Raw genomic sequence first — 24,826 nt, 5'->3', positions numbered from 1 at the left:
CGTGGGGTAGGACACACGGAGCCATTGGGCTTTTAGGGAGAGGGAATGTGAGGCGAGACAGTTATAGAAAAACTAAAACAGTATTTGATGATTGTGTAGTTTAAAACCCTTTCCACCATATTTTTATATTTCTTCTCATTTAAATGTCATTCTTGTTCATCGATTGACAAGTGTGGAGATAGCTGGGAAAACTTTCAGGTGCCGTGGACATAGGTACCACGAACAGCTTGCACGGAGCAGCCAGGACGGCTTTTATGTGCCATAGCAAAGGCTCCTGTGCCCAGGGTAGCTCTGACAGAGTAACTGTGTGGGCAGAACTCCCTGAGCTTGGTGGACTTTTCCAAGGAGGCCTGGGTGTTCTGTGGGCGGGGAGCTATTCCTGGAATGGCTCTCATCTGCTTTGCAGTTCTGGTACCTTGACTAGGGGCTGTTACAGGGCTGTCAAGTTTCACTCTGCACAGTTTGGAGAACCCCTTTCATTATCACCAAGACTAAAGTAGGGCACTCGGGAGGGAACAGGATGAGGTTTTTTTGTTTCGAATTTTCATTGTCATGGTCCCTCTGACATGAGTTGGCTGAAGCTTCCTTAGAATATTTTTAGGGAATTAAAGTTTATTATAAAGATATTTTGTTTTTACCAATTATACCTAATGACAAATTTCCGCGAGTTTTCCAAAGTTGTATGATCCAGATTATCTCCTTCCCTTCCTTCCCTCCCCACTCCTGGAGCTGGCAAGCAATTCCATCTGGGCTATGCATATATTATCACGCAAAAGGAATTAAAGTTTAGACTCCTCAATTAGGAAAAACCTAAAGATGAAAGGATGGAGCTGGGAGAGGATGAGACGGAGTTGGACTGATTCCTGGCCGAGTCCTAGAACATATTATTTAAGGTGATGATTTATGAGCATTCCGAAAGGAAAGCAGCAGGCACCGAGAGCTAGCAGCTCAGGTCAATCTAACGCCATGTCCTTTTTTGAACTGGGCAGGTGAAGGGCATGCCATGCTGGTGACCTGGTACACCTGGATTTCAGCAGAGCCCTCTTAGGGGACAAGATCCCAGATGGGAGTTAGGAGACAGGGCAGTTAGCTGGATTCTGAGCTGGCTGGACCCAAAGAAAAGAGGAAGAGACTTTTTTTTTTTTAATCCTTGCCTTCCATCTTAGAATCCATACTGTGTATTGGCTCCAAGGCAGAAGAGCGGTGAGGGCTAGGCCATGGGGGTGAAGTGACTTGTCCAGGGTCACACAGCTGGGAAGTGTCTGAGGCCACATTTGAATTCAGCTTGACCTGTCTCTATCCATTGAGCCACCTAGCTGCCCCCTGCTCTTTGGTCACTGTCAGCCAGGAAGGAAGTCACAATGGCACATTCCAGAACTGGTGCTTCTGGGGCCTGGTAGGATGGGACTGGTGACATAACAAAGGGGCCACTGCCATAAAGCCTTGAGAGGCCAACTAGCAGAACAGTAGCTGACATTTTAACTCTTCAGAGCTCACAGAGGCCTTTATATACAGGATCTCATGGGATCCTCACTTCTGCTGAGGAGGCTTAAGGCTTAAGAGGGGCTAAATGGTCAAATAGAGGTGAGATTTGAACCTGGATCCCTCCTAACATGAAGTCCAGAGCTCTTTCCACTGGGCCATACTACAAATGAAAGGCATACGTCTCTCAGTGTCCTAATCTCCCTCCCTCCTCTCTCTGCTCCCATCTGACTTGGATGTCAAGTGTCCTCATTGTTGTTGCCTCCATTAAAAAGTGAGCTCTTGGGGAGCAAGGCTTCTTTCCACCTTTCTATTTATGCACTGAGTGCTTCAAATGGCACAGGAAGTGCGTGGTATGGTGGGTGTTTAGTAGGTGCTTCCTTTGTCCATCCATTCCCTTTCATTCTCTTGCTCCTCTTCGCTCCCCCTTGCCAGTCTGCTCACCCCCTGTCTGGCCTTTGTCTGTCCCACAGTTGTGTATTTATCTGGCAGCTGGGCCCAGAGATCACCAACTGCATGAAACAGCATTTGCTGGAAATTGATCACATTGAGCAGCAGAAGAAAATGAAAGATGGAAAATGGACCAGCCAGCTGAGGTAGCTGGGCTCACAGTGACCCCGGAAGGGGCTCTTCTGTCCACTGGGGAAGCAGGGTGGGACATGACAACTCGAGAGAGAGGAGCTGGGGGACCGGCCCTGCTATGGCAGGCTCCTGGGGAGCTTGGGACCCAGCCTTTCCCTTCCTCCAGGTTCCTTCTGCCCTTTGACCAGAGGCCTTGGGAGGGGAAAGGGATCTCGGATGGGGGTTTTCTGGGCTGGGACTGTGGAGTGGGGAGTCGGTCCTTTACTGCTTAAAGTCGGGGGCAGAGAGGCATTCAAGCTTACCTGGCTTTGGTGAGACTTTGGCCTCCAGGCATGTCCTAAAGCCATACTCTCCTCTGTTCTTGGAGTTCAGACGGGAAACTTATGTGTCTATGCCCAGTGGGACTCACTCCCTGAGCCCTGGAGAGCAGACAGAGGACGAGCTGGAGGAAGAGTGTGAACAAGAGGAGTTGCTGAAGACCCCCACGAAAGACAGCTTCGAAACAGGCAGGTCCTTGCCTTGCCCAGGCTTGGCCTCTGGTGCTCACTTCCTTGGGCTTCTCCCTGGGCCTCTGGCTCCTCATCTGTGAAAAGGGGGTGTTAGCCTGGCTGGCCCCTGACAGCCCCTCCAGCTCATGGCATAGGAGCCTGTGATCTGCTCTTTACTGCCATGAATGGGCAAGGCCACTACTTGGGGTTTGTGGGCTTCCCTGGCCCTGTCACCTTAGTGCTTAGAGGTTTTCCCAGGGAGCTTAGCCAGAAAATGCACACACATGTGGCCTACTTCCTACAGGACTAAAGTGGGCATCTTCTCCATAATATCTCCAGCCCAAATCAGCTCTATCACATTGCTGGTGACTTCTCATTTTTAGGAAGTTCCCCGAGGGTAGGAGGGGTGACGTCCAAGCTCTTGTGTGCTTAGGTGGGGGGCATTCCCTCTTGCTTCTTAAGTAATTGGGGCCAGGCCTTCTATTGGATTCTGTTTCCTCCAACCCCAGAGTTAGAGACATAGGGATATAGGGGATTCTTCCTGACCTTGGTTCTCTTTTTCTTTCTAGATCCGCGATGCCTGCTCACCAATGGCAAGCTTCCTCTCTGGGCAAAGCGGTTGGTGAGTGGGTGATTGGCTCGGGAGGGAAGCTAGGGACAGTGTCCATTTTCAGGTGAGGGCCTTGCCTAGTACTGCTAGCCAGTACTTCTCTCCGTGGTGGCTATTTCTTGGTTTGGAGCTAAAATCCAGGGCTAAAGAAGTAGGCAGTAGAGGGAGGAGGGATTTTAGGAGGGGATCTGGCTTCCTTTAGTTACCCAGGGAGCCCAGACTGCTGCTTCTACTACAGGGGCCCCAAAGCACTTGGAGCTGCTCCTTGTGGCCCTCAGTTCTGCTGCCTATTGCCAAGAACCCTGACCAGGTACCTGGTCCAGGGGGAGCTAAGTGTCCTTTAAAGAGTAATCATGTCCTCTTCACAGCTGGGTATCTTGCCAGAATCTAACACAAGGCACTGAAAAAAGTGGCTGCTTTATAGATGTTGGTTGCTTAGTCCCAGCGGCTTAGCTGCTTCTGGGTAGGCCCAGCCTCTGGTTGGTGAGCAGCATAGAGGAGGAGACCTTGCCAGCCAGAGTTCCCTGCAGGCCTATCCTTCCCCTTGAGCCTTCTGCTGGGAAATGGGCAGCTCAGCAGGTGGCCGGCAGGGGAACAGTTGACTCTTACTTCGTTTCTGTAGTTGGGGGATGATGATGTGGATGGGGCCACCTTCCACGCCAAGCGGAGCTACCAGCCTCATGGCCGTTGGGCCGAGCGGGCTGACAGAGAACCCATCAAGACCATTTTGGATGCCCGGGACCTGAATTACTATTTCAGCCCCGTGAACCCTGACGTGTTGGAGGACTCTGGCCTGGAGAAGGTGGAGCCGCAGAGTCTGACCCAGCTCCTCACTGAGGTCAGTCAGTGCCTCGACTCCAGGTTTCCTAGGCAGGCCCCTTGGGCTGTGGTGAGGGCCAGTGTGGACAGCAGCAGGTCAGCCTACTCTCTTCTCACCAGCTGGCCTGCATGGGGTCAGAGCTGGCTGGGCCTGCCCTCAGACCATGAGCTTCTGTCCCTCTTTCAGACAGAGGGCCAAGAGGGTGGAAGCCAGAGGGAAGGTAGTTTCCAGCATCCTGACTTCCTCCAACTGGACCTGGAGTCCCCCAAGTCAAATGACATCATCATTTACAACCTGGAGTCAGAAGCCATCCCTGGCAAAAGGTGGGCCTTCTCTTCTGGCAGTAGCTGCTGTTTCTGCTGGGGGGGTGGGGGGGGCAGCCTGGGTCTTTGTCAGCCAAGCCCATGGGCTCCTGGGCAGGAAAGCTCAGGCCCAGAGCCCCAAAGCAGAGGGTGACCAGCCTAGATTAATGCCCCTTAAAGGGCAAGAGGTGAGTGCCTGCCAGGTTATAGGCAAACCGCTTTTCCCAGCTCAACTCACAATCCCCCACACTTAAGAATTTCCAAGGCACTTTTCTCCAGCGGCCTTGGGTAGAGATTATTATCCCCACTGAAAAATGAAATGGAGATGTGGTCGCACAGTCTGCCTGTGGAAATGGCAGGCATAGAACTGGAGGGCAGATACTGCATCCTTCCCTGGCTTCTCCTGCTAGGAGGAAGGTGGCACTGCTGGGAGAATCAGCCAGGCAGGCCATTAGTGAGCTTCAAGAAAGTGCCCGGCATGGCCTGGGCTCGGCTTGCAGTGGGGGTATGAGGCCCAGAGGAGTACCCATTCATTCCCCATTCTTGAAGGGTTTCTGCTCCTCTCCGGAGACCCTCTAGCCCGAGGGAGCCATTCTCTGGGGCAGCTCAGGTTGGGCCAGTTGTGTTAGGGTGCTCCCGGTGAAAACCTTTCCCTTGGGTTTTCCCCCTGCTTTGAAGTGAGTATCGTCTGAAGGAAGCAGATGTCTCCTCCTCTCAGCGGGGAAATGGCTATCTTCGAGGTCCCACGGTTCTAACTGGAGAACTGGATAGCTGTACCCTGGAGCAACAGCCTGAAGGTAGGCCCAAAGCAGGCAGACCCCTCGGTGGGGAGGGAGACGGGGACTTTCCTAAGGCTCTTGAGCTCTGACTGTGTCTTCCTTGTGCCCTGTCCTCCTCTGCCCATCTGGGGTGGGCTTGCTGCAGACCTTTCTTGAGATGCTGCTTCTTCATTTGTCTGTCCTTCTGCTCATAACTTGGCACTGGCTTCCTTTGCCTCCCCTCAACTGGCTCTTCTGTCATTCGAGGCCCTGTCCCCCACAGCCTTTGTGTCCTGTGAGTGCTTTGTGCTCTTCCCTCTGGCCCCAATGACTGGCCTGCTCTCGAGGCTTCCAGAGTTCATCTGCCTGGCCCAACTTGGGATTCAGGTGACACTGGCCTCGCTGTGACTGCAGGTTCCCAGTGAGAGCAGCTTTACCTGTTCCTTGCAGGTGGGGAGTCACTGGAATCTGAAGCTGAAACTGAAGCTGAGACTGTTGACTTGGAAGGGGGCTTCAAAGCAATTCTCTCCTCGTCACCCCAGCCCAAGGCTGAGAAGAGCTCCTTTGACCCAATTCCTCAAGCCCCAGGTGAGTCCCATCCTCTTTGGCCTGGATGATGGCGCCGGGAGGCATACCCTTGCTCAAGGAGGCCTGCCTCTCCTTTCTCATTCTGGGGCTTCCTGCCATGCTGGCCTCGGACACAGAGAGCACTTCGGAAGTGGAGCTCAGTGGATCAGAGGGGCCTGGGCCACCCGGCAGCTCCTTGCCGCAGACACCGGAGCAAGAGAAGTTTCTTAGACACCATTTTGAGACCCTCACTGATGCCCACCCTGAAGGTAAGGCATCTGGGCTGCACAGGGTATATTGGTACTGACTTCCTCATACCAGAAGGATCAGGGATGGCTGCTCCCAGCGGGTGGGGAGTGGAATCTGGGGTTCTACTTGGGAGTTCAGGGTGGAGGATGACATGTGGCCTCTGGGTGGGACCAGATGCTGCACCCAGCACAGCACCTGCCTAGCACTTGGTAATTGCTTCACAAGAGCTTGCTCATTGAATGACCATCAGTCTCCTTGGGGAGAACAGAGCTCGGAGTGCCTTGTTCTGTGGACAGTATTCTTTGGTCTGCTCCTTTTCGGGATTCTCAGGAACTAGTCGGGTATCGTACCCGGAGCACCATGTTGGTGTGGGAGGGTGGGGAGGGCTACTGACACAGGGGCTCTGGTTGGACCCTTCCTCTCCTAGAGGCTGGCCCAGCCTTATTTCAAGGCCTGCTTCTCCAAGATTCCTCCTGAGAGCCACAGATGCTAAGGCTGAAAAATTACTATTCCCCCCTCCCCACCAGAGCTGTTTAATGATACCCTGAAGGACGTGGAGCCTCCTGAGATGGATGCGGACTCTGAGAAGAGCTTCTTCCTCAACTCTCGCCTGAGCATGTCCACCCAGTTTCTGTCTCGATTCCAGAAGAATTCCAGGTAGGGAGGAGAGTGGGAAGGGGAGGAAAAAGGCAGGTAGGCCAGATGGGTGAGAGAGAATAGCCATGGCTGGGCAGTGAGCCCAACTTCCCACTGCTATCGTCCTCGGCTGCCTGGGAGCACTGGCCTGCTGGTCTTTCCCTTTGGGAGTCAAGTGCTAGGTGGCCCCAAGATAGAGGCCTGGCTTCCATCCTTTCCCTGTGCCACAGAGGGTAATTCTCCCTTTCCCCTCCCCAATTCCCTTAGAATAATAACCTTAGGGCCAGCCTCCCTGCCAGCCAGTCCTGTTCCCATTCTCTCTATCTGGCTATGGTTACCCATAGAAGTCTTTATTCTGCCCGTGACTTTGTGGACTTTCCCCTTTGCATCCCCCATTTGCCTTTGGCTCTGAGGCCCTTGGAGCCTGTGCTCCTATCCTTGAAGCCCTATGTGCCCCCTCTCTCCCCCCCCCCCCCCAGCCTCAGCTCTTCCTCTGGATCCTACCCTCTAGGCCTTGAGTAATGGCCCCTGGCCCTCCTCTCAGCTCTGGTCTTCTGGGGGAGGGGACTCTCCCAGGTCATCCTGTCCCCTTCAAGAAGCAGGAAGACACTGACTTTCCTTTTCCCGAAGATTCCTTCTGGTTCTGTAAGCCCCCACCTGGTGGCTTGGGGGCCTGAGCACTCGATCCTCCAGAGAATTAGCCTCCTCTTCTCTTCTCCTTCCTCCCTGGGAGAGGAAGTTCCAGGCAAGATCCTGGTGGCCCAGACCTCATGGGCTGCTCTGGAGGGGGAGGTGCAGAGCCAGGTATCTCTTGTGGTCCTTTGCTGGCCCCGAGTTTTGGGTGCTCCTGTGGAGAGCCCAGAGCCCTCAGGAACGCAGGCCTTGCCTATGATTGGGCCTGATGTCAGTGCTTTTGGTTTTCCCCATCATGCTGTCAGCCTGGCTCGGGGGACCCATAGCTCCTTCACTGGCCTGGAGCTTCTCTCAAGTCCCACTACCACTGAGGCCATCCTACTCGGGGCTCCCATTTCCCCTTCAGGTTTGCACACACCTTCCCACCTACACTGCCTCTTCAGCTAGTGAAGCCCCTGGAGGCTGTGGTGCTTCGTCGGGAAGGGGGCAAGTCCGTGCGGACCAACAGGAGCTGTAACAATGCAGAGGCCTCCGATGTGAGTGCAGGGGAGGAGGGTGCAGGCTGCCTTACTGGCCTGACGGGAACTCGCCATAGGGAGGGGCAGTGCAGGCTGGGTGACTCCCTGACTCTTGGGTAACTGTGTGACGACTTGGGCTTGAAGGGACTCCCAGGAGAGAAGGAAGCCGAGAGCCCGGAGACCCCAGAGCCAGCGTCCTGGTGCCCACTGGGTAAGACTGACCCATTGCCACTTGCCCTCCTTTCCTGCAGAGACTCTCCCTGCCCCATTCTCAGGTCCTGCTCCCATTGGGTAAGGCTTCCTCCTCCCCTCTTCCCAACCCTCTAGCACCCTAAGGCCTAGCACCTTCTAGCCAAGGTCCTTCCTGGGCATTGGTTATATGGAACCCACTGAACCTGGGCAAGAAATGAGTGCTGCTCCCCCTGTAGGACTGGGACATCAAGCCCACCAAGTCTAAGATTGTTGGGGGCAGGCCAGGGAGTATCCCTCCCTTCCCCTGGCATGGCCAAAGGACTAACATGTTTGTTTGCTTTCTATCTAGCCTCTGGCATCACTGGCATCGGGCCAAACCCACCCCCTGAGGCCCTGCTGGGCCTGCCCCTAGAGAAAGAGAGGGAGAGAAAACCGAAGCGGTCACCTCCACTCCCCTCCTCCGTGGCCCGGGGCAGCCGAGCCCTACCTGCCCGATCCTACGCTGAGGCCACCATGAGCTCCCGGGCAAAGATGTCCCGCAGCGTGTCTCTTGGAGAAAACGTCGTTCCTGCCTTGTATGGCTTGAAGAGGCCTCTTTCAATGGGAGAACTTTCCACGTTGGGGCGAGATGGTTTGCCAAGCAGGACCAGAGAGTTGAATAGCCTGGAGGGAAATCAGAACCAGCCCCCTTGGGGTAATCATGAAGCCCGAGCTGGCCTGAGGCTGGACCTGACCAATGTCTCTGACCAGTTCCTACTGCCTCTGGCACCGACTGTGATCCCTGGCCCTCCTGAGACAGGCCTAGGAAGAGGGTGGACTAAGGGCTCCATCGCCACTGTGGAAGCTGTCCCAGCGGAGTTCCTGGCCAGCGAGACTCCGACTGAGATGAAGGCCCCAGGCCTCTATGAGCCCGACTTCCTCCAGAGGCTGTCAGGGCCGGAGCCACCAGCTCGGGCCCACACCGAGAGCCCTGCAGCCATGGAATCTCGGGGGCCCAGGTGCATCGGCTCCGAGGCCCCACTCTTGGATCCTCCCCTTGGTGAGTGTCGCTACCTCAGGGCCTCGGGAGAGCCCCCACTGCCCAGGTCCAGGTAGATAAATAAGCAGAGGCAGCTTCCTCCCTCCATAGCTCACTTGGCCTGGGTTTGGCCCCACACACTGTCATTGATGCCCTCACCACAAGCAGGCTCCAAACAAAGTACAGCCACCATGACCCATCGCTAGCCTGGTCCCCTTGCATGCGTCTTGAGGATGGAGGGGTTTAGCATCCACTGGATCCCGGGAGGTCATCCCCTCGGCCTGGCCTCCCAGCCTCCTTTTCCTGATGTGGCTCATCTTCTCTCAGCCCAACTCGGCATGAGCAGTGTGGAATGTATCACCCAGAAGTTGCAGCGCAGCTTCCAGGAGGCCCTGGACCTTTACAACATGGTAAGAGCTGGGAGTGCTGAGGGAAGGAGGGACGGAGATCCTGACCTGCACCCTCCTTCCCGCTCCTGTCCGTCCGCTCAGGATTCTCTATGGCTTTTTTCTGCCCCATCTTCCCTGATGACTGACTGACCCCTGCCTGGCCCTAGGCCAGCCGTGCCACTGGCCAATTGTTTCTGATGCCCCCTGCTCTCCTTCCAGGTGGTTTCCAGCCCTCGAATGGGTGGACAACAGCAGCAAGTCCTAGCAGAATTGTCTTCCACCTTCTTGTGGATACAGGGCCAGCTGGATGCCATGGCCTGGCTTTGTGGGGAGGAGGTGGTCCAACCCCCATCCCCATCCTTGTCTCCAGCCCTGTCCCCAGCCCAGGGCCTGGCTCTGGCCCCAGCCCCAGCCTCAGCCTGGACTCTTTCACCTTCCCCAGCAGTGAGCCCTGCCCCAGGCCTCCCAACCCCTCTGCTGTGGTCTCTGCCAAGCTCAGAGGTCCGGGCCTTGTTGGAACACTATTCAGAGCTGTTGGTGCAAGCGGTTCGCAGAAAGGCGGGTGGCAGGGAACTGAGGGCGGGCCAGGGGAGCAGGGCCTGAACATCCTATAACCCCACGATTCCTCCGTGGGGATCAAGGACCATCACACTGACATGACCACCTCTTCCTTCTCTGCTGCTTTTAAGAAAATGTCTATTTTTTAGAAAATAAACAACTTTAACGCAAGTGGCTCCTGGTGCCTCGTTCCCATCTTGTCCTAGTGCAGCTCCTTGGGGTGGTGGGGTGGGGGAGGGGGGGGCTTTCCTCCAGAACTTTTTCTTCCATCTGGTGACTCAGATTTGGATGAATCTTCTGTGACATTCCCAAATGGGTCATCCAGCCTTCTTGAAGATTCATCCAGTGGTGGGGAGGGCACTCCACCAACAAGGCAGTCCATGGTTAAGAAGTCCCTTCTCTGACTCACTTTTACTCCCACTCACCCTCTGTGGGTTCCGGTTCTTCCCCTTGGGGCCATGCAGAGCCCTGGCTGTCTCCTGGTAGACACTGGGCCTATGTCCCATAGCTTCTCTCCATGCCCTTCTTTCTCAGGCCTGGCTCAGAGGCCCCTCATCAAGCTTCCAATTTGCCAGCAGGCCTCCAGCCTGGCCGGGAGATCCTAGTGGTGACCATGTCAGACAAGTTCTAGTAATGGTCTTTTTCTGCACTTGGGTATTTGACTTTTAAAAAACAAATTAGAATGTTGAGGCAGAATTGCCAAGGAAATAGTGCATGGGATGTGGTGTCCGGAAAAACTGAGTTCAAATTCTGCCTCAACCATGAGCCTTGGTTTCCCCACAGGATGACCCTTCCAACTCCTACTTGTCCTTGATGACGACTTTCATCTCCAGTTGAGCATCATCCAGACAACCTGAAGGATCCCCCACTTCCCTTCCTTGATCGTTTCTGAGAAATAATTTTCAATCCAGGCTGGGGTGTCTCCCTGGGAGGCTGGGGATCCAGAAGCTTACAAAACCTTCATTGATAGGGAGACGACCCTTTGGCTATACGAGTCTAGGTGTGTTTTCTCCAGAATTCAATCCCAGGCTCCACCTGGGACTCGGAAATCAGAGCACTCCCCCCCCAACTTGGAGACAGCTGCAGTGATTTGAATAACCTCTCCACAGACAGCTTCCTCAGGGGCCGTTGGACACTGTGCATGGGCTGATTTGACTGGCAAACAGTACCCCCAGCCCCACCCTGAGGCATTATTAATTTAGGGAGTGGGCCTCAGGACCCTTTAATGGCGTCAGTCCTCCTCACCCAACTCCACCTCTACCCAATGCCTTTCTGCAGAGGCCTCTGGGAAGTGTCATGGCTTCCCTTACCCCAGGGCAGCTTCTAAGCCTTCCTACTGTAGAGTAGCCTGTTTGCCCAAAGAAATGGTAAATAAGGGCCAGGGTGCACTTCCCATCCATGCTGTCAGTGTTGGGGGTGGGGGCTGAGGTAACTGGAGCCCCGCCAGGGCTCTGCTTGGCTGGGGCCCATCCCAGATTTGCATGGAGGATGAGGAGGCCTAGGCCCCATCCACCCCTCTGCTTCATCCACCCTCGCCCTCTCCTCGGAGCAGGTGAGTAGTGCAGGAGGGGGACAGGAGAGGACACAAGTGTTCCGCATCTCACAGGCCATGCCTCGATCCTTTCTGGTGAGGAGCTGCCGGCCCCAGCCTCGAGACTGGGGCCACATCACTGACCAGCACCGTGGAGATGCCTATATCCCAGGTAACAGCTGCCCAGAAACACCCCCCATGCCTACAGGCAGGTTCTGGATTCCCGGCCCTTCTGGAGCCCATTCTCTAGTTCAGATATGCTAAGGAGTGCTGGGTCATCCATGGATGGAAGGGGAGGGCACAAGCATTTATTAAGCACCTACTATATGCCAAGCACTGCTAAGTACTTTATATCTCTCAGTTGATTCAGGGATCCTGGGAGATAGGTGCTATACTGACCTCCATTTTGTAGTTAAGCAAACTGAGGCAGAAGTTCAATGACTTGCTCAGAGGCACGTGGCTAGTAAATTAACGGCTTTTCCTGACTGTAGACCCATTGCTCCAAACACTGAGCCACTAGCTGCCTGGGAGAGTTGCCCTGCAGGAGAGTGGCACACTGGGGTGTGGGGCACAGGTCAGAGACCTCCACATTCCCTGGGGTATAGGAGATGACAAAAGCTAGAACGATCTTCTCTTTCAGACTGCAACCTGGACAAAGGGCTGGCTGATCAAGGAGGCCCCAATGTGAGGTCCCCAGGTAGAGAAACCTCCTCAAGTAGCCCATCCTGCCTGCCCCCCAACAGTGGGGAGTCTCAAGCGCTGATGAGCACCTCCAGCTCATTAGACAACTCCCCCAATGTGTGCTGGTGGGGGAGAGGACTTGGCTCTCAGGGCCTAGCCCAAGAGGTACTCAAAGCTGAGCAGATTCCTGCAGTAGGGCAGGCTCCTGGTGGGTTGAGCTGCCCTCTCTGCCCTAAAGTTTTCCCACTTCAGCGCATGCTAACCCGCCATCTCAAATGCCATAACCCTGCCCGGCGACATGTGTGCAGCTGCTGTACCAAAGGTTTTCATGATGCTTTTGACCTCAAGCGACACATGCGGACCCACACTGGTGAGGGGGCAAAGAGTGGACAGAGAGGGTGGCATTGGGTTCATGGAGAGGGCACCCATATCACTGCCAAGGTGGGGAAAGGGCAGGATTTCTGCCTTGTGCCCCATTCATAGCTTCCCTGAATACCCCCAGGAATCCGGCCATTCCGCTGTGCAGCCTGTGGCAAAGCCTTCACCCAGCGGTGTTCCCTTGAGTCCCACCTGGGGAAAATCCACGGGCAGCCACCCCGCTATGGCTACAGAGAGCGCCGAGAGAAACTCCATGTTTGTGAAGACTGTGGGTATACAAGTGCTCGCACCGAGGACTACACTCAGCACCGGGCTCTGCACCCAGGCCAACCCTCATCCTTGGGGGTTCCCTACACCTGAGGGATGATCACCCCTTCCTCCCCATCTCCCAGTTCAAAGAGCAGTCAGGATCCCAAAAGATAAAAATAAAATCCTTTATCAAGAAATCATGTGCTGGAGAGGGCTTCTGGTTATTCTGTCCATCGATGGCCACAGTGGGGAGCGGTGCACACATAGTAGAGCCTCATAGCATCCTGGGGGAGGAAACATCAACAGTTAGGGGAGTGGCTCCCCCAAAGCTGTGCCCTGTGCTCTCCCCAAATTTTGGGAGCAGGTGCCCCCTTACCTCAGCCCGGGCACTGTGGGACTGGAAAAACACTGCTTCCTTGTGGCCGCATCTGCAGAAAAGGGCATAGCAGGGTGGAGGTGAGGCCTGGCTCAGCTAACCCTGGCTCTCCTCCCCCCTGTCCCCAGATACTCACTTCTGACACGGGTGGTCCTCCGTCCTGGGCAGGGTAGGATCCTGTGATACGTCTGCGATGATCTGGGTCAGCTCACTGTACATGGAAAAGGCAATGAGGGCTTCTGGGGGAAACAGGTCAGGCTGGCAGTGCCCTCCCTCCCCGGGGACCCTCAGGCCAAACTTACTCTACTTCGTGGGTGATCTTGTTCACATAAATGCAGCTGTTGTCCGCTTCCTGTTGGTAGTCACAGTTTCGGCACTACGGGGAGGGAAAGGGGGGTTGGAGAGGCCGCTTAACGGAGGCTCTGCCCTGGGATTGAGAGGGAGGGAGGCAGCCTTGGGGCTTCGATGCAGGTTGGGGTATGAGGAGGAGAGGCCCTGAGCACCACCCCCTCTTCCCCAGAGGCCGAAGGATTCGGAGTCAGGCTAAGGTTTGGGGGGCAGTAGGATGGTCAGATTGGAGTGACCAGCGCGGGGTTTGGGGGGAGAAAGAGGTGTGTCGGGGAGAGGAGGTCTGGGGACGGGGATCTCACCGCGTAGAGAAGGATGCGGTTCTCCTTGTCTTCTTTCGGGTAAAGCATGTTGTTACTAAGGAATGGGAGAGCGGAGATCAGACGATCCCAGGCTCCTTGCCTGTCCCTGCCCCGTCTACAGCCCAGTACCTTCCCACCTTCCACCCCAAGCTCCGGTCACCCAAGCTCACCACTCCTGGCAGAAGCGAATCCCTACAAAGCCAGGCTCGTACGTCCCATCGGGCTCCATGGCGATGGCGAGACTTCCGACTGGTGGGCCCCATTGCGCAGGCGCATTTATAGGTAAGCGGATGTGCCGGAGTAATACTCCACCGCCCCTTTTGGGGCGGGACCAGGACCCACGTGTGAACTTACTGGAGACTTTGTGGAGCTGTCTGGGAGGTCATTTGTCCTATCTACCGCGTTTTACAGATTGGAGAAACTGAGGATCCATGGCTACCTAGTTCCCTCGGGATCCACTGGACCGTGGCCACCCATTAGTATGGGGCGGCAGGGTGGGAAGTAGTCTGACCTTGGGGCCCCTGACATGTGAATAGGGTCCAAAGTCCGTCTTCGCTTTTAGGAAAGCCGAGAGTTCTGGCGTGGGATCAGGCTGCCTCCGCAGAGAGGAGCCACGGGCCAGAAAGGGATCATGGAGATCACAAACGGGGAAGCTGATGCTTCCTGAGATCCCTTGAGGGGACAGGGTGGGTTTGGAAGAAGCGGGCCTCGGAAGTGTACGCGGTTGTAGGATAATACCTGCCCCTCCCCACGGGGCGTGGGCCGGTCCCAAAACACCACCCTCTCTCCTCCCAAGCTTGGGGACGAACGGAGGGCGGGCCATTTGCTTCCCGACGCTCCGCCCCGCGCCATAGCGGAGCAAGTACGGACTGCGCATGCTTCCTGGGGTTCCTGCCAGGTCCCTCTCGCCGGCTTCAGCTCGCCGTGGCTCTGACCGGATAACGCGTTCCTATTGGACGGCTGGGTTCCGCAGCCGAAACAAGAGGATGACCCATTGGCAGTAGCTCGTCGAAGGACCCGGATTAGCTTCATGGTCCGCGAAAGGGGACCGCTCTTGTGAGAAGGCAGTCGCTCGAAGCGGTGATTGGTCAGAGTGAAGAGGTTCAAGGCATTGATTGGCTAGTGAAAGGGTGCAGGGGGCGGAGCGAAGGTCCTAGAAGCAGTGGCTGTGGTGGCGGTAGCGCTGTCGGCAGTTTCGGGCGGCGAGGCCCGAAGGGAGCGAGAAGGCGGCGGCCAGGGAGGAGCGAAGCGGCTGGGGCCGGCGGCCCTCCGCAAGCATGGATGTGTCCGGGGTGTCGTCGCCCACGGTCACCGTGTTTATCAGCAGCTCCCTCAATAGCTTCCGCTCAGAGAAGCGGTACAATCGCGGCCTCACTCTGGCGGAGTTTAAGGTGCGGACCTGGGAGAAGAGTAGGGGGCGGGGCCTGGGGAAGAGAGGAAGGAAAGGATGGAGGCCTGGGAAAATGCGGGAGGGGGCTGGGTATGGGGAAATGGAATGGGACTGAATGGATGTGGGGTTTGAGGAAGGTGGGGCTTGAGGGATGGGGCTGCGGGGGCGGGGGTGGTTGTGGAATCGGAGAGTCGAGGATCTCAGAATCGGGGGTTAAGCCAGTCAATAGATATCTCAAAAACACCTATTATGTGCTAAGCACTAGGGCTATAAAAAGAGACAAAAGAGCCCTTGCCCTCAGGGAACTTCCAATCTATTGGATGATATTATATTCAAGGCTAGCTATAGACTGGATAAGTAAGAAATAATTAGCAGAGGGAGGAATGAAGAGAGGCTAAGAAGGCGGACTTTTAGTTGCTACTTAAAGGAAGCCATGAAGGTCAGGAGTTGGAGCAGGGGAGGGAGAGCTTTGAGCTAGGTATGGGGGCAGCCAGGGAGAGTCCTTGGAGCTGAAAGATGAGGTTTATGTTCATGGAACAGCCAAGGCCAGGGTCACTGGATGGAAGAGGAAGTAATGAGAAGTAAGGTGTGAGAAGGTTGGAAAAGTAGGATAGGGCAGGGTGTGAATCAGGGCTTTGAAAGCCAACCAAGAATTTTATATTTGATCCCAGAGTTTCTAGGGAATTACAGTTAGATCTGCACTTAGGAAAATCACTTTGGTGGCAGAACTGAGGGTGGACTAGAGTGGGGAGAGCCTAGAGTCCAGTAGATCCCCAAGAAGCTATTGCAATAGTCCAGATTGAGGTAAACAAGATCTGCACTACAGTGGGACAGAGTTAGAAGGGTATGTGTAGTGAAGAGAAAGTACGGAGGTGACATTGACAGGTTTCAGCAACAGATTGGATATGAGGAGTGGGAAATACTGAAGAATCTAGGAATCTGGGCACCCACCCTGTAGCCCACCAGTGTTTGCTGTTTGAAAGGCAGAGGGACTCAGGGAAGCTGCTTCCCTTTCCCTCTCCACTCGCACCAGAGGACATTCCTAACTGCCCACCCCTCTGCCCAACAGCCCAATGGGATCTCTTTCTCCCTCTCTTGTCTGGGGTAAGGTGGGGTAGGGGACTCAGGCAGCAGCTGCATAGCAACTGGGGATGGAGAGGGGCACAGCACACAGTCTCTTGGGGGGCTGAGGCATGGCATTCGGTCTTTAAAAAAAGGTTTGTCATTACTGATCTAGGACAATTCAGACTGGAAGCCTGAGGGATTAGGAAAAGGATGTTGTTCTCTATAGGAATAGGAAAGGTAGGAGGGAAGAAGGAGGAGGAGAAAAGATAATGAAGTCATGGTGAGTTTCAAATGTCTTCTAGACATCCAGGTTGAGATGTCTAAAAGGCAGTTGGAGATTTGAGATTTAAGTTCAGCGGAGAGATTAAAGCAGGAAATTGAGATCTAAGAATCATTAGCATAGAAATTAAATTTGTAGAAACTGAGAACCCTAAATGGAGTAGTATAGAAGGGGAAGAAAAGAGGGCCCAGAACAAAACCCTGAGGGAAACCTGTGGTCAAAGGGTGTGATCTGAAGAAGGATCCAAAAAGGGAAAAAGAAGGAACAGTCAGAAAGGTAGGAAGGAAATCTAGAGAGAAGAAATTATCAAGAAGAGCTATCCGTAGGGTCAAAAGCTGCAGGGAAGATGAAAAGAATGAGGACTGAGAAAAAGCTATTGGATTTGGCAGCTAAAAGATCACTGGCAACTTTGCTGAGAGCAATTTGAGTAGAATGAAGTCAGAAACCATATTGCAAAGAGTTATGAAAAAAATGAGGAAAGGAAGTAGAAACATTTATTTTAGACATCTCAAGTTTATTGTATTGTATTTTATTTTTTAAAACCTTACCTTCTGTCTTGGAATCAATGCTGTGTATTGGTTCCAAGGCAGAAGAGTGGTGAGGGCTAGGCAGTGGAAGTCAAGTGACTTGCCCAAGGTTGCCCAGCCAGGAAGTGTCTGAGGTCAGATTTGAACCCAGGACCTCTTATCTCTAGGCCTGATTCTCAATCAAATGAGCCCCCTAGCAGCCTCCTAGACACCTCAAGTTTAACAACAAAAGTGAAGAGAGTTATGGGGTGATAGCTAGTGGGGATGGAAGGGTCAAACTTTTTTTGAGGATGGTCAAGACACAGATATTTGTAGGAATGAGCCAGTGAACAGGGAGAGATTGAAGATAAGGGAGAGTAGAGGTGATAGAGGTGGGGCAGTCCTTTAGAGATGAGACAAGATGGGATCACCTATGCATCTAAGGGAGTGATCCTAGACAAGTCACTTAACCCCCATTTCCTAGCCCTTACCCCTCTTCTGCCTTGAAACATATACACAGTATTGATTCTAGAACAGAAGGTAAGGATTAAAAAATATATATATGAGGAGGGAAATGGTTTTCTCAACTGGGAGAATGAAGATAGTTTTGGGAGAACTGCTGGGGGAGTGCAAAAGTGAAGTAGTGAAGTAGTTAAGGAAGTGTACATGGATTTCCTTGTAGCTGTGAAGGCTCAGTTGAGGTTACTAGCATGAAAGCTGGAGGGAGAGCAGTGAGGGGGTGGAGCTAGTCCAAGTCTGATGTTGGACAGGGCAAGGTCTTCAGTAGGATAACAGGATGAAGGGACTCAAGAAGGGGACAAGTACCAAGCTGAACAGGTTCACCAAATTCAAGGGACCATGTCAGGAAAGAGAGAAGACTGATGGCTGGGAGAGAAGTCAAGGTTGGAGGGATTGGAGACTGCAAGCAATGGAAGAGCTAGAACAACATTGTGAGCTTCTAAAGGATCAGGGAATGTTCATGAAGAGGGATTAATTTGGATTATTGATAGGTAGCAAGGGAATAGCCATCTCTGTCTGGCTAAAGTGGGTTGTGGTGGAAGGTCCTGGTAGGTCAGTAAATAGAGGATTGAGAGGAAGAATCACTAGAGAATATTTAAAACCTCTGGTTTGAGGGCAGGAATTGGGGGAGGAGAAAAAGACTAAGACAGGCACTGATTCTTGACAGTACTCTGTTCTCTACTTCAGAGTAGAGAAGAGTTCAAGAAGGATCAGAATTAAGAGGCCATTCAATTTGGCTTCAATTGGCAATTAGGAAGTCACCTATGACTTTAGAGAGATGTTTCAGTTGAATGATGAAGCTGGAAGCCAAATAGAAGAGGGCTTATGCAGTGAAAGATGGAGGATGTCCTTCTCAAAGGGTTTAGCCACAAAGGAGAGGGCCAATTATAAGTAGGAAGGGGTATGGCATGATCAAGGGAGAGGTTTTAAAAAAAATTTTAATAACAAATTTCCACATAAGTTTTCTGAAGTTATATGATTCATATTTCCAAGTTATATGATCTCCCTTCTTCCCTCTGCCCTCCTGGAGCTGACAAGTAATTTAATCTGTATTATACATGTATTATCACACAAAACATATTTCCATATTCATTTTTATAAGTGAATAATCTTATGAAACCCAAACCCCAAAACATATACCCAAATAAACAAGTGATACGTCATATGTTTTCATCTGCATTCCAGCTCCAACAGTTCTTTGTCTGGAGGTAGAGAGCATTCTTTTTTCATAAGTCCCTTAGAATTGTTCTGGGTCATTGTTTTGCTGAGAGTAGCTAAGTCTCGTGTTTAAATGTCCCACAATATTTCAGTTACTGTGTATGAAGTTCTCCTGGTTCTGCTTATTTCACTCTGCATCAGTTCACATAGGTCTTTCCAGTTCTCTGAAATCATCCTGTTCATCATTCCTTAGAGCACAACAGTAATCCATCACCATCATATAGCATAGTTTGTTCAGCCATTTCCCAATCCAGGGACATCCCTTTAGTTTCCAATTCTTTGCCACCCAAAAAAGAACAGCTATAAATATTTTTGTACAAACAGAACCTGTTTCATTTCAAAAGAGAGTTTTAAGGATAAGGGAGATTTAGTCATATTTGTAGGCAGTGGGAAGGGAGCCAATAGATAGGTAAAAATAGAAGATTAGAGAAAGAATAGGGATCTCAGAAAGGATATATACTGGAAAAGTTGGGGTACAATGAGATCAGAGATGCATTTAGAAGGATTTGTCTTGGCTGAGGAAGAGCTACCTCCAAAGCTCTGATCCTGTCACTCTCTTTCCCATACCTTTTCAATTCAATAAGGTCCAATGGCTCCCTCTTAACCTTCAGATTCAATACAAGGTGTCTCAAAAATCTTGATATAATTTTAAGCTTTAATAACTTAAAAGTTTACTAAGACTTTCAGGATACCCTGTATAAAAAAATTGAGGGTAGCTAGTTGGCACTAGGTAGAGTGTAAGGCTTTGAGTCAGGAGAGCTGGGTTCAATTCTGGCCTCAGACACTGTAAGGGTTAAATTTAATGGTTGGACGATAATTTTATGAAATTGCCAATATTTATTATATCTTGAGTCAGAAATTTATTTACAAATATTTACAAAATGGAGAGGAAACAATAAAGTAGAGAAATGTGAATAGGTTAGAGAGCTTATCTATCCTATCAATTTAAATGTTTACTCTGGGTCTGCTTAATCCAGGCAGATTAATTAGCTCTCAACCAGGAAGGCTGGTAGAGAGTAACCACACAGCCTCTTCCAAAATGGAAGCTAGTCTTTTAGGAAACTAGAAAAGGAGTCAGCCTTTCACTCACCCAGTGAAGTAGTCTGGAGTCAAACTCCAAGCCCATGATGCAAGTCGAGGCAAATCGCAGCCTCCAGTGAAGCTCCCTCAAAAACTCTCCCTAGTCAGAAGACAATCTCTTCAGACTATCTTCTCAAAGACTCTCTGCTCATTATAGTTTCCAAATTGTCTAGCACTTCCCAGGGGTCATTGACTTCTCACCTTCTGAAGGTTAAGTTCTCATCAAAAAGATTCACAGTTAAGGGTGTGAATTTTCTAAGTACAAAAAGTACCTTGCTAGCTTCTCACCTAGTACTAAGTAGGGTGTTAAAGCTTTTGTTGATTCAGTTTAAAAGTAGATCCTGTCTTCAGGCTAGTGAGGTACTAAGTAGGGGTACTTATAAATTAGTGTTAACTCAAGATAGACAATAGAGTAAAGAATTCTCTTTCACAACCCCCTCCATCCTTTGGGAGACTATAGTCTCAATGTATCATTTTAAACTACAATAGTTAGAGATAAGAGGGAAATAAAGAGATAGAGAGATAAAGTGAGAGAGAAAACCAGTGTTTGCTAGGTGAATTGACAATAAGCCAATTAGGGAGCAATCCCCTGTGGCATACCTGTTTCCATTCAAAATGCTTGTGTTCAACTTCCCCCAAACCCCCCCCCCCCCCCCCCCCAGTTCAATGGTAAAGTTCATGCTGGATCTCCTGATGCTGTGGAAGTTTTTTCAGGCATCTTCAAGCAATTTGTTTTCTTAATGCAAAGAGTTATTGAAGCTCCTTTTCCTGAAAATTTTTTCTCAGACAATTTTAAATTTTGGGTTTTGTGGCAACTATACAACCCTTCCTTGCTATGTAATCCTTGGTAAGTCACTTAACCCCACTTGCTCAGTCCTTGGTCTTCTGTCTTAGAATTGATAAGACAGAAGGTAAGAAGGCTTTTTTTTTTTAATCCTGTTTCTTGTTCAGAGCCCTTCAGAGCCTGGTTCTTTTCTTACACTTTAACTCTTGTCCTATGTACTCTGGGATCTAGGTACACTGGCCTCTTTGCTATTCCTTTATTTCTAGACTCTAGGCATTTTCCCTGGCTCTTCCCCATGCCAGCTGTGATCTCCCTCTTCATCTCCACCTCTTGATTTCCTTCATGTCCTAGCTCCAATCCTACCTTGTGCTTTAATCCTTTCCTACTCTCTCTTTATGTGCCTTTCCTCTGTTGCTCTGGCTTGTCAGTCAGTCTGTCATCTCCTTCATTACACTTGTGCCTGCTCCATGATGGGTGCTTAATAAATAAAAACTTGTCAACTGATCTTGAGTTGGGTGGATGAGATAGTGAAAGGGAAGACCTCTTGAGTGGTGAGGGATGAGGAAGGGAGGAGATGGGGTTTTTAAAGATTGGTTGAGCCAGTGAGAGAACATGCCATGGATGCTTGAGGTGAAATGGCTCTGAGACCTGGAAAGGGGTGCCTGGGAAGGAGAAGGGGGAAAGATTAAGCCTGGGGAAAAAAGGGATCAGTCTGGGATGAGGTGTAGGTACATGGAAGAAGAAGAAGACAGAAGGTTTTATAGATTTTGATCAAGGAAAGGGAGAAAGGTGAAGAAGCAGCATAAGATATGCTGGACATAGTCTGAAGACTTGGGTTGGAGTCCTCCCACCTCATTCATTAGCTGTTTGACCCTGGACAAGACACTTAATCTTTTGGACCTTCATTTTCTGAATCAGATAATTTCCAAGGTTGCTCCTAGCTCTAACATGTTATGATTCTAAGGACTCTCTACCAAGGGAGATACCTCATTGTGAGTCCCTTTCCCTCAGTGCAAGCTGGAGTTGGTTGTGGGGAGCCCAGCCTCCTGCATGGACCTGGAGCTCTATGGTGTTGATGACAGCTTCTGCATGAAACTTGACCAGGATGATGCTCTGTTGGGCTCATACCCAGTGGACGATGGCTGCCGGATCCACGTGAGTGTTGTCCTGGCTCCCTTCCCTAACCTTGTGTCCCTTGGCTGTGAAATCTCCAACCAGCACTCATTGTTCAGTTCTCCAGTGCCTCTTGCTGAGTTAGCCCTGGGACTTCACCTTCTAAAGGTCCCCCAGAGGGGCAAAGTAGCTCCCCTTAACATCCCCAGGTGATCTAACTAGAAGGGGCCTCTCAGTCCAGTCCTTCATTTTGCAGAGGATGGTAGCAATTTGCCTAGGGTCATAAAGGTAGTTAGGGGTAGGTCTAGGCCCTGAATCAGCTCTTCTGATGCCACCCTTAGTGTCTTCTTCTGTCCCCTCCAACCAGGCTGTCTCCTAAGTTTGGGTCTTCTCCACAAGTTCCTCAAGTCTTCAGATGATAACCATTCTTTGTTAGGCCTACCCTTGCTGACTCCACTTATATTTCTGGTCTGAAATCCTTCTTGGACTTCATCCCTTGTTGGGGCCTAGGGGTGAGGGAAGGAAGCATGAGCCTGCCACGAAGTCCTCTCTGTTCCTAATCTGCCCATTCACTATCTTCCCACAGGTCATTGACCGAAGTGGAGCCCGTCTGGGTGAATTTGAGGACCTGTCCCAGGTGGAGAAATATGAGATCTCACAGTCAGCCTATGAAAGCAGACCTGGTACAAGAACATGAGGAAAGCTTGGGGGATGGGGAGAGGAGAAACCAGGAGAAATGTAGGGAGAATTTTAGAAAGTAAAAGTAGAATTGGGGTGTAAATGCCAAGGATGGCAGAGTTTTCAGGGATAGAGAATGAAAGAGATAAGAGATTTGGGCCCTAAATCATGGAGATGAGAGGTCCTTGGGTCCTGAGTGATGGGCAGGGGAACTGGAGGGGCCTGGGGATGGGGGTTTAAGTTTGGGGCAGTGACCCCCTTGACCCCTGGCCTCCAGACTCCGTACGCTCCTTCCTGAAGCGCAGCAAGATGGGCAAATTCAATGAAGAGGAGCAGAAGCGACGGGAGGCCGAAGCGGCCCAGCGACTAGCTGAGGAGGAGGCCCATGCCCAGGCCATTGTAGTGGGGAGTCGCTGCCAGGTGCAGGCAGCTGGCCAACCCACCAAGCGGGGCACCGTCATGTATGTGGGTGAGTCAGTGGGCTGAGGGCAGCAGGGGGCATTTAGCTGGGCAGCATTTCGAGGCAGGGACACTTGGAGAGTGGGCAAGTCATTTCTCTCCAGAGCTTCAAATTCCTCCCTGATGAACTTGGGTCAGGCAGTCCTGGGGGCACAGGGCCTGCCCTTCTGAAGTTTCTGGCTGGGAAAATGACATGGACACATATAAGGGTGTGTGAACAAGGTGGGCCTCAAGAAGGAGCTTTCAAGGCAACTAGAAAAGCTAATGAAGGAGGAGGTGCTCTCCAGGCACTGGCAGCTTGGTTAGTCATAGTCAGGGGAGATGGGCTGTCCTGTGAAGGCCTATTTGGCAGGACAGAATGGGTAGTGGGTAGAGTGTGTACTGGGCGTCAGGACTGCAAGAGGGAGCCCGAGGCCAGGTCAGGAAGGGCTGCCACTGATAAACAGAGATGATGTTGGGCATTTGGTCCAGAGGTAAGAGGGACCCTCTGACCAGATTATCAGGTAGGAGTCTGGCCCATGTTCCTTTGACGCTCTCGTGATAGATTAGAGAGGAAAGAGGCTCCAGTCAGAGGCTGACTGAGGGGCCATTGAAATAGTCCACATGGGCATGGACAAGGGCTTGAATGGTGGTCAGAATGGGAGCAGGCAGTAGATATGGATAGCAAGACTGGCCTCTGTAAAGTGAATCTGTTAGTATTTCAACTCCCCATCCCCCTGGGTCTTTTAAGGGAAAGTGCTTTGTAAACCTTAACAGGCTAGAGAAATAGGAGCTGCTGTGGTTGTGGCCCTGGGGTCACCAGCTTCTCACTCTTCTTCTGGGCAGGACTCACAGATTTCAAGCCTGGATACTGGGTTGGTGTCCGCTATGATGAACCCCTGGGGAAGCATGATGGCAGGTGAGGCAAGACTCCGTCAGCCCCTCATCCTAGGTTCTCATTTTCCCATCTGTGGTATCCAGTGTCCAGAGGGCAGATTCCCCTTTCCCTGGCTTTCTGGGAGGGCAGTGGGGGAGGGAGAGACTCTCAGACCTCCACTACTCTCTTTCTCTCATCTACAGTGTGAATGGCAAACGATACTTTGAGTGCCAGGACAAGTACGGTGCCTTTGTCAAGCCACACACTGTGACTGTGGGGGACTTCCCAGAGGAGGATTACGGACTGGATGATGACGAGATGTGACCCCCCTGGTGGGGGTGGGGGATTAAACACTACTGGGGGGGTCATCCCCTTGGGTACAGCCTCCCCATCTTCTCCCCACTCCCCAGCCTGGGTCTGCACTCTTCCTTTCGTGTCTGTGGCATACTCCCCTTGCCCTCTCCTATCTTGAGTTGTATTTTTTATCTTATTTTCCCCTCAGCTCTTGTGAGGTTGTGAGACAAGTGAATTAAATGCCCCCTAAATCCCCCTGGGGCAGCCTGGGTTTTTGTGGGGAGAGGGTGCATCTGTATCTGAGGGCTTGAGTGGTCAAAGAAGAGAAATATGGGGGAAGTGGGCCCTGCAGGGCAGGAGGAGCCAGCCCGCCTGCCCTCCTTCTGTCCACTGGGGAGGGGTTTCTAACCCAGTCATCAGTTTCACCAGGATCCATTTCAGGTGTCTCCCTTCTTTCCATTAATGATGTGGTCATTTGTGTGTGTGGTTTCTCTCAGTCTTTGTGTCTTCATGTTCCTTTTGCTCATTGTGTCCTGTAACACAATAAGGGCTCGTTACATGCAAGGCCCACCCCCATTTGTTTAGCCATTCTTCAGCCAGTGCACTTCTGTTGTCTCCAGTTATTTTGCTACCGGAAAAGCACCAATATAAACATTTGGGGGCCCTTGGGAACTCTTCTTGTCATTGACTTCTGTGGGATGTGTGTGGGAATAGAACTGAAGACGGGTTCAGTGCCTGCCTCCGAAGTGTTGTCCCAGCTCCACCAGCAGTGCATTCATTCATTCATTAGTGGCTCCCTCATTCCCCAGAAGTGTCCTTTTCACACTGACCATCTCCCTTTTGGCATTCCTACCAATTCGCTGAGTTTGAAATGAAGACTCAGTTTTATTTTAATGGACACTTTCGATTCTTAGTCA

General features: G+C 51.8%; 4 protein-coding genes across 6 annotated transcripts in view; 3 read left to right on the top strand and 1 right to left on the bottom strand.

Annotated features, from left to right (window-relative positions):
- WDR62 (WD repeat domain 62) overlaps positions 1 to 9,973 on the top strand; it is a 35,994-nt gene extending 26,021 nt beyond the window's left edge. Inside the window, exons 19-32 of one of the 3 annotated variants that reach the window (XM_007491871.3) lie at positions 1,956 to 2,078; positions 2,464 to 2,570; positions 3,122 to 3,174; positions 3,785 to 4,000; positions 4,169 to 4,305; positions 4,963 to 5,081; positions 5,493 to 5,630; positions 5,747 to 5,878; positions 6,386 to 6,515; positions 7,534 to 7,663; positions 7,790 to 7,856; positions 8,187 to 8,876; positions 9,183 to 9,265; positions 9,464 to 9,973. In XM_007491871.3, coding sequence (XP_007491933.2) covers positions 1,956 to 2,078; positions 2,464 to 2,570; positions 3,122 to 3,174; positions 3,785 to 4,000; positions 4,169 to 4,305; positions 4,963 to 5,081; positions 5,493 to 5,630; positions 5,747 to 5,878; positions 6,386 to 6,515; positions 7,534 to 7,663; positions 7,790 to 7,856; positions 8,187 to 8,876; positions 9,183 to 9,265; positions 9,464 to 9,847 — 2,509 coding nt within the window. In that variant the 3' untranslated portion in view covers positions 9,848 to 9,973. Of the gene's footprint in view, positions 1 to 1,955; positions 2,079 to 2,436; positions 2,571 to 3,121; positions 3,175 to 3,784; positions 4,001 to 4,168; positions 4,306 to 4,962; positions 5,082 to 5,492; positions 5,631 to 5,746; positions 5,879 to 6,385; positions 6,516 to 7,533; positions 7,664 to 7,789; positions 7,857 to 8,186; positions 8,877 to 9,182; positions 9,266 to 9,463 lie in introns of all 3 variants that reach the window. The other 2 variants (XM_007491870.3, XM_016422621.2) reach the window with 2 other exon arrangements.
- Positions 9,974 to 11,288: 1,315 nt separating this feature from the next.
- On the top strand, positions 11,289 to 12,843 carry OVOL3 (ovo like zinc finger 3). Its single transcript, XM_007491872.3, has 3 exons — positions 11,289 to 11,505; positions 11,974 to 12,384; positions 12,517 to 12,843. The coding sequence occupies exons 1-3, from the start codon at positions 11,412 to 11,414 to the stop codon at positions 12,750 to 12,752; spliced, it is 741 nt and encodes a 246-aa protein (XP_007491934.2). The 5' UTR covers positions 11,289 to 11,411; the 3' UTR covers positions 12,753 to 12,843.
- POLR2I (RNA polymerase II subunit I) lies at positions 12,813 to 14,413 on the bottom strand. The gene is made up of 6 exons (XM_001364239.4): positions 13,838 to 14,413; positions 13,668 to 13,722; positions 13,320 to 13,393; positions 13,154 to 13,228; positions 13,018 to 13,069; positions 12,813 to 12,925 (listed from the first exon to the last, which is right to left on the bottom strand). The coding sequence occupies exons 1-6, from the start codon at positions 13,894 to 13,896 to the stop codon at positions 12,863 to 12,865; spliced, it is 378 nt and encodes a 125-aa protein (XP_001364276.1). The 5' UTR covers positions 13,897 to 14,413; the 3' UTR covers positions 12,813 to 12,862.
- Positions 14,414 to 14,556: 143 nt separating this feature from the next.
- Positions 14,557 to 24,164, top strand: TBCB (tubulin folding cofactor B). Its single transcript, XM_001370671.5, has 6 exons — positions 14,557 to 15,058; positions 21,521 to 21,664; positions 22,209 to 22,305; positions 22,578 to 22,769; positions 23,585 to 23,657; positions 23,819 to 24,164. The coding sequence occupies exons 1-6, from the start codon at positions 14,945 to 14,947 to the stop codon at positions 23,937 to 23,939; spliced, it is 741 nt and encodes a 246-aa protein (XP_001370708.1). The 5' UTR covers positions 14,557 to 14,944; the 3' UTR covers positions 23,940 to 24,164.
- The last annotated feature ends 662 nt before the right edge of the window (positions 24,165 to 24,826 follow it).

Source organism: Monodelphis domestica, chromosome 4, assembly GCF_027887165.1.
Source record: "Monodelphis domestica isolate mMonDom1 chromosome 4, mMonDom1.pri, whole genome shotgun sequence".
In the NCBI taxonomy this organism is placed as follows: Eukaryota; Metazoa; Chordata; class Mammalia; order Didelphimorphia; family Didelphidae; genus Monodelphis; species Monodelphis domestica.
Note: the sequence above shows the minus strand (reverse complement) of the source record. Positions and strands in the feature narration are given on the sequence as shown.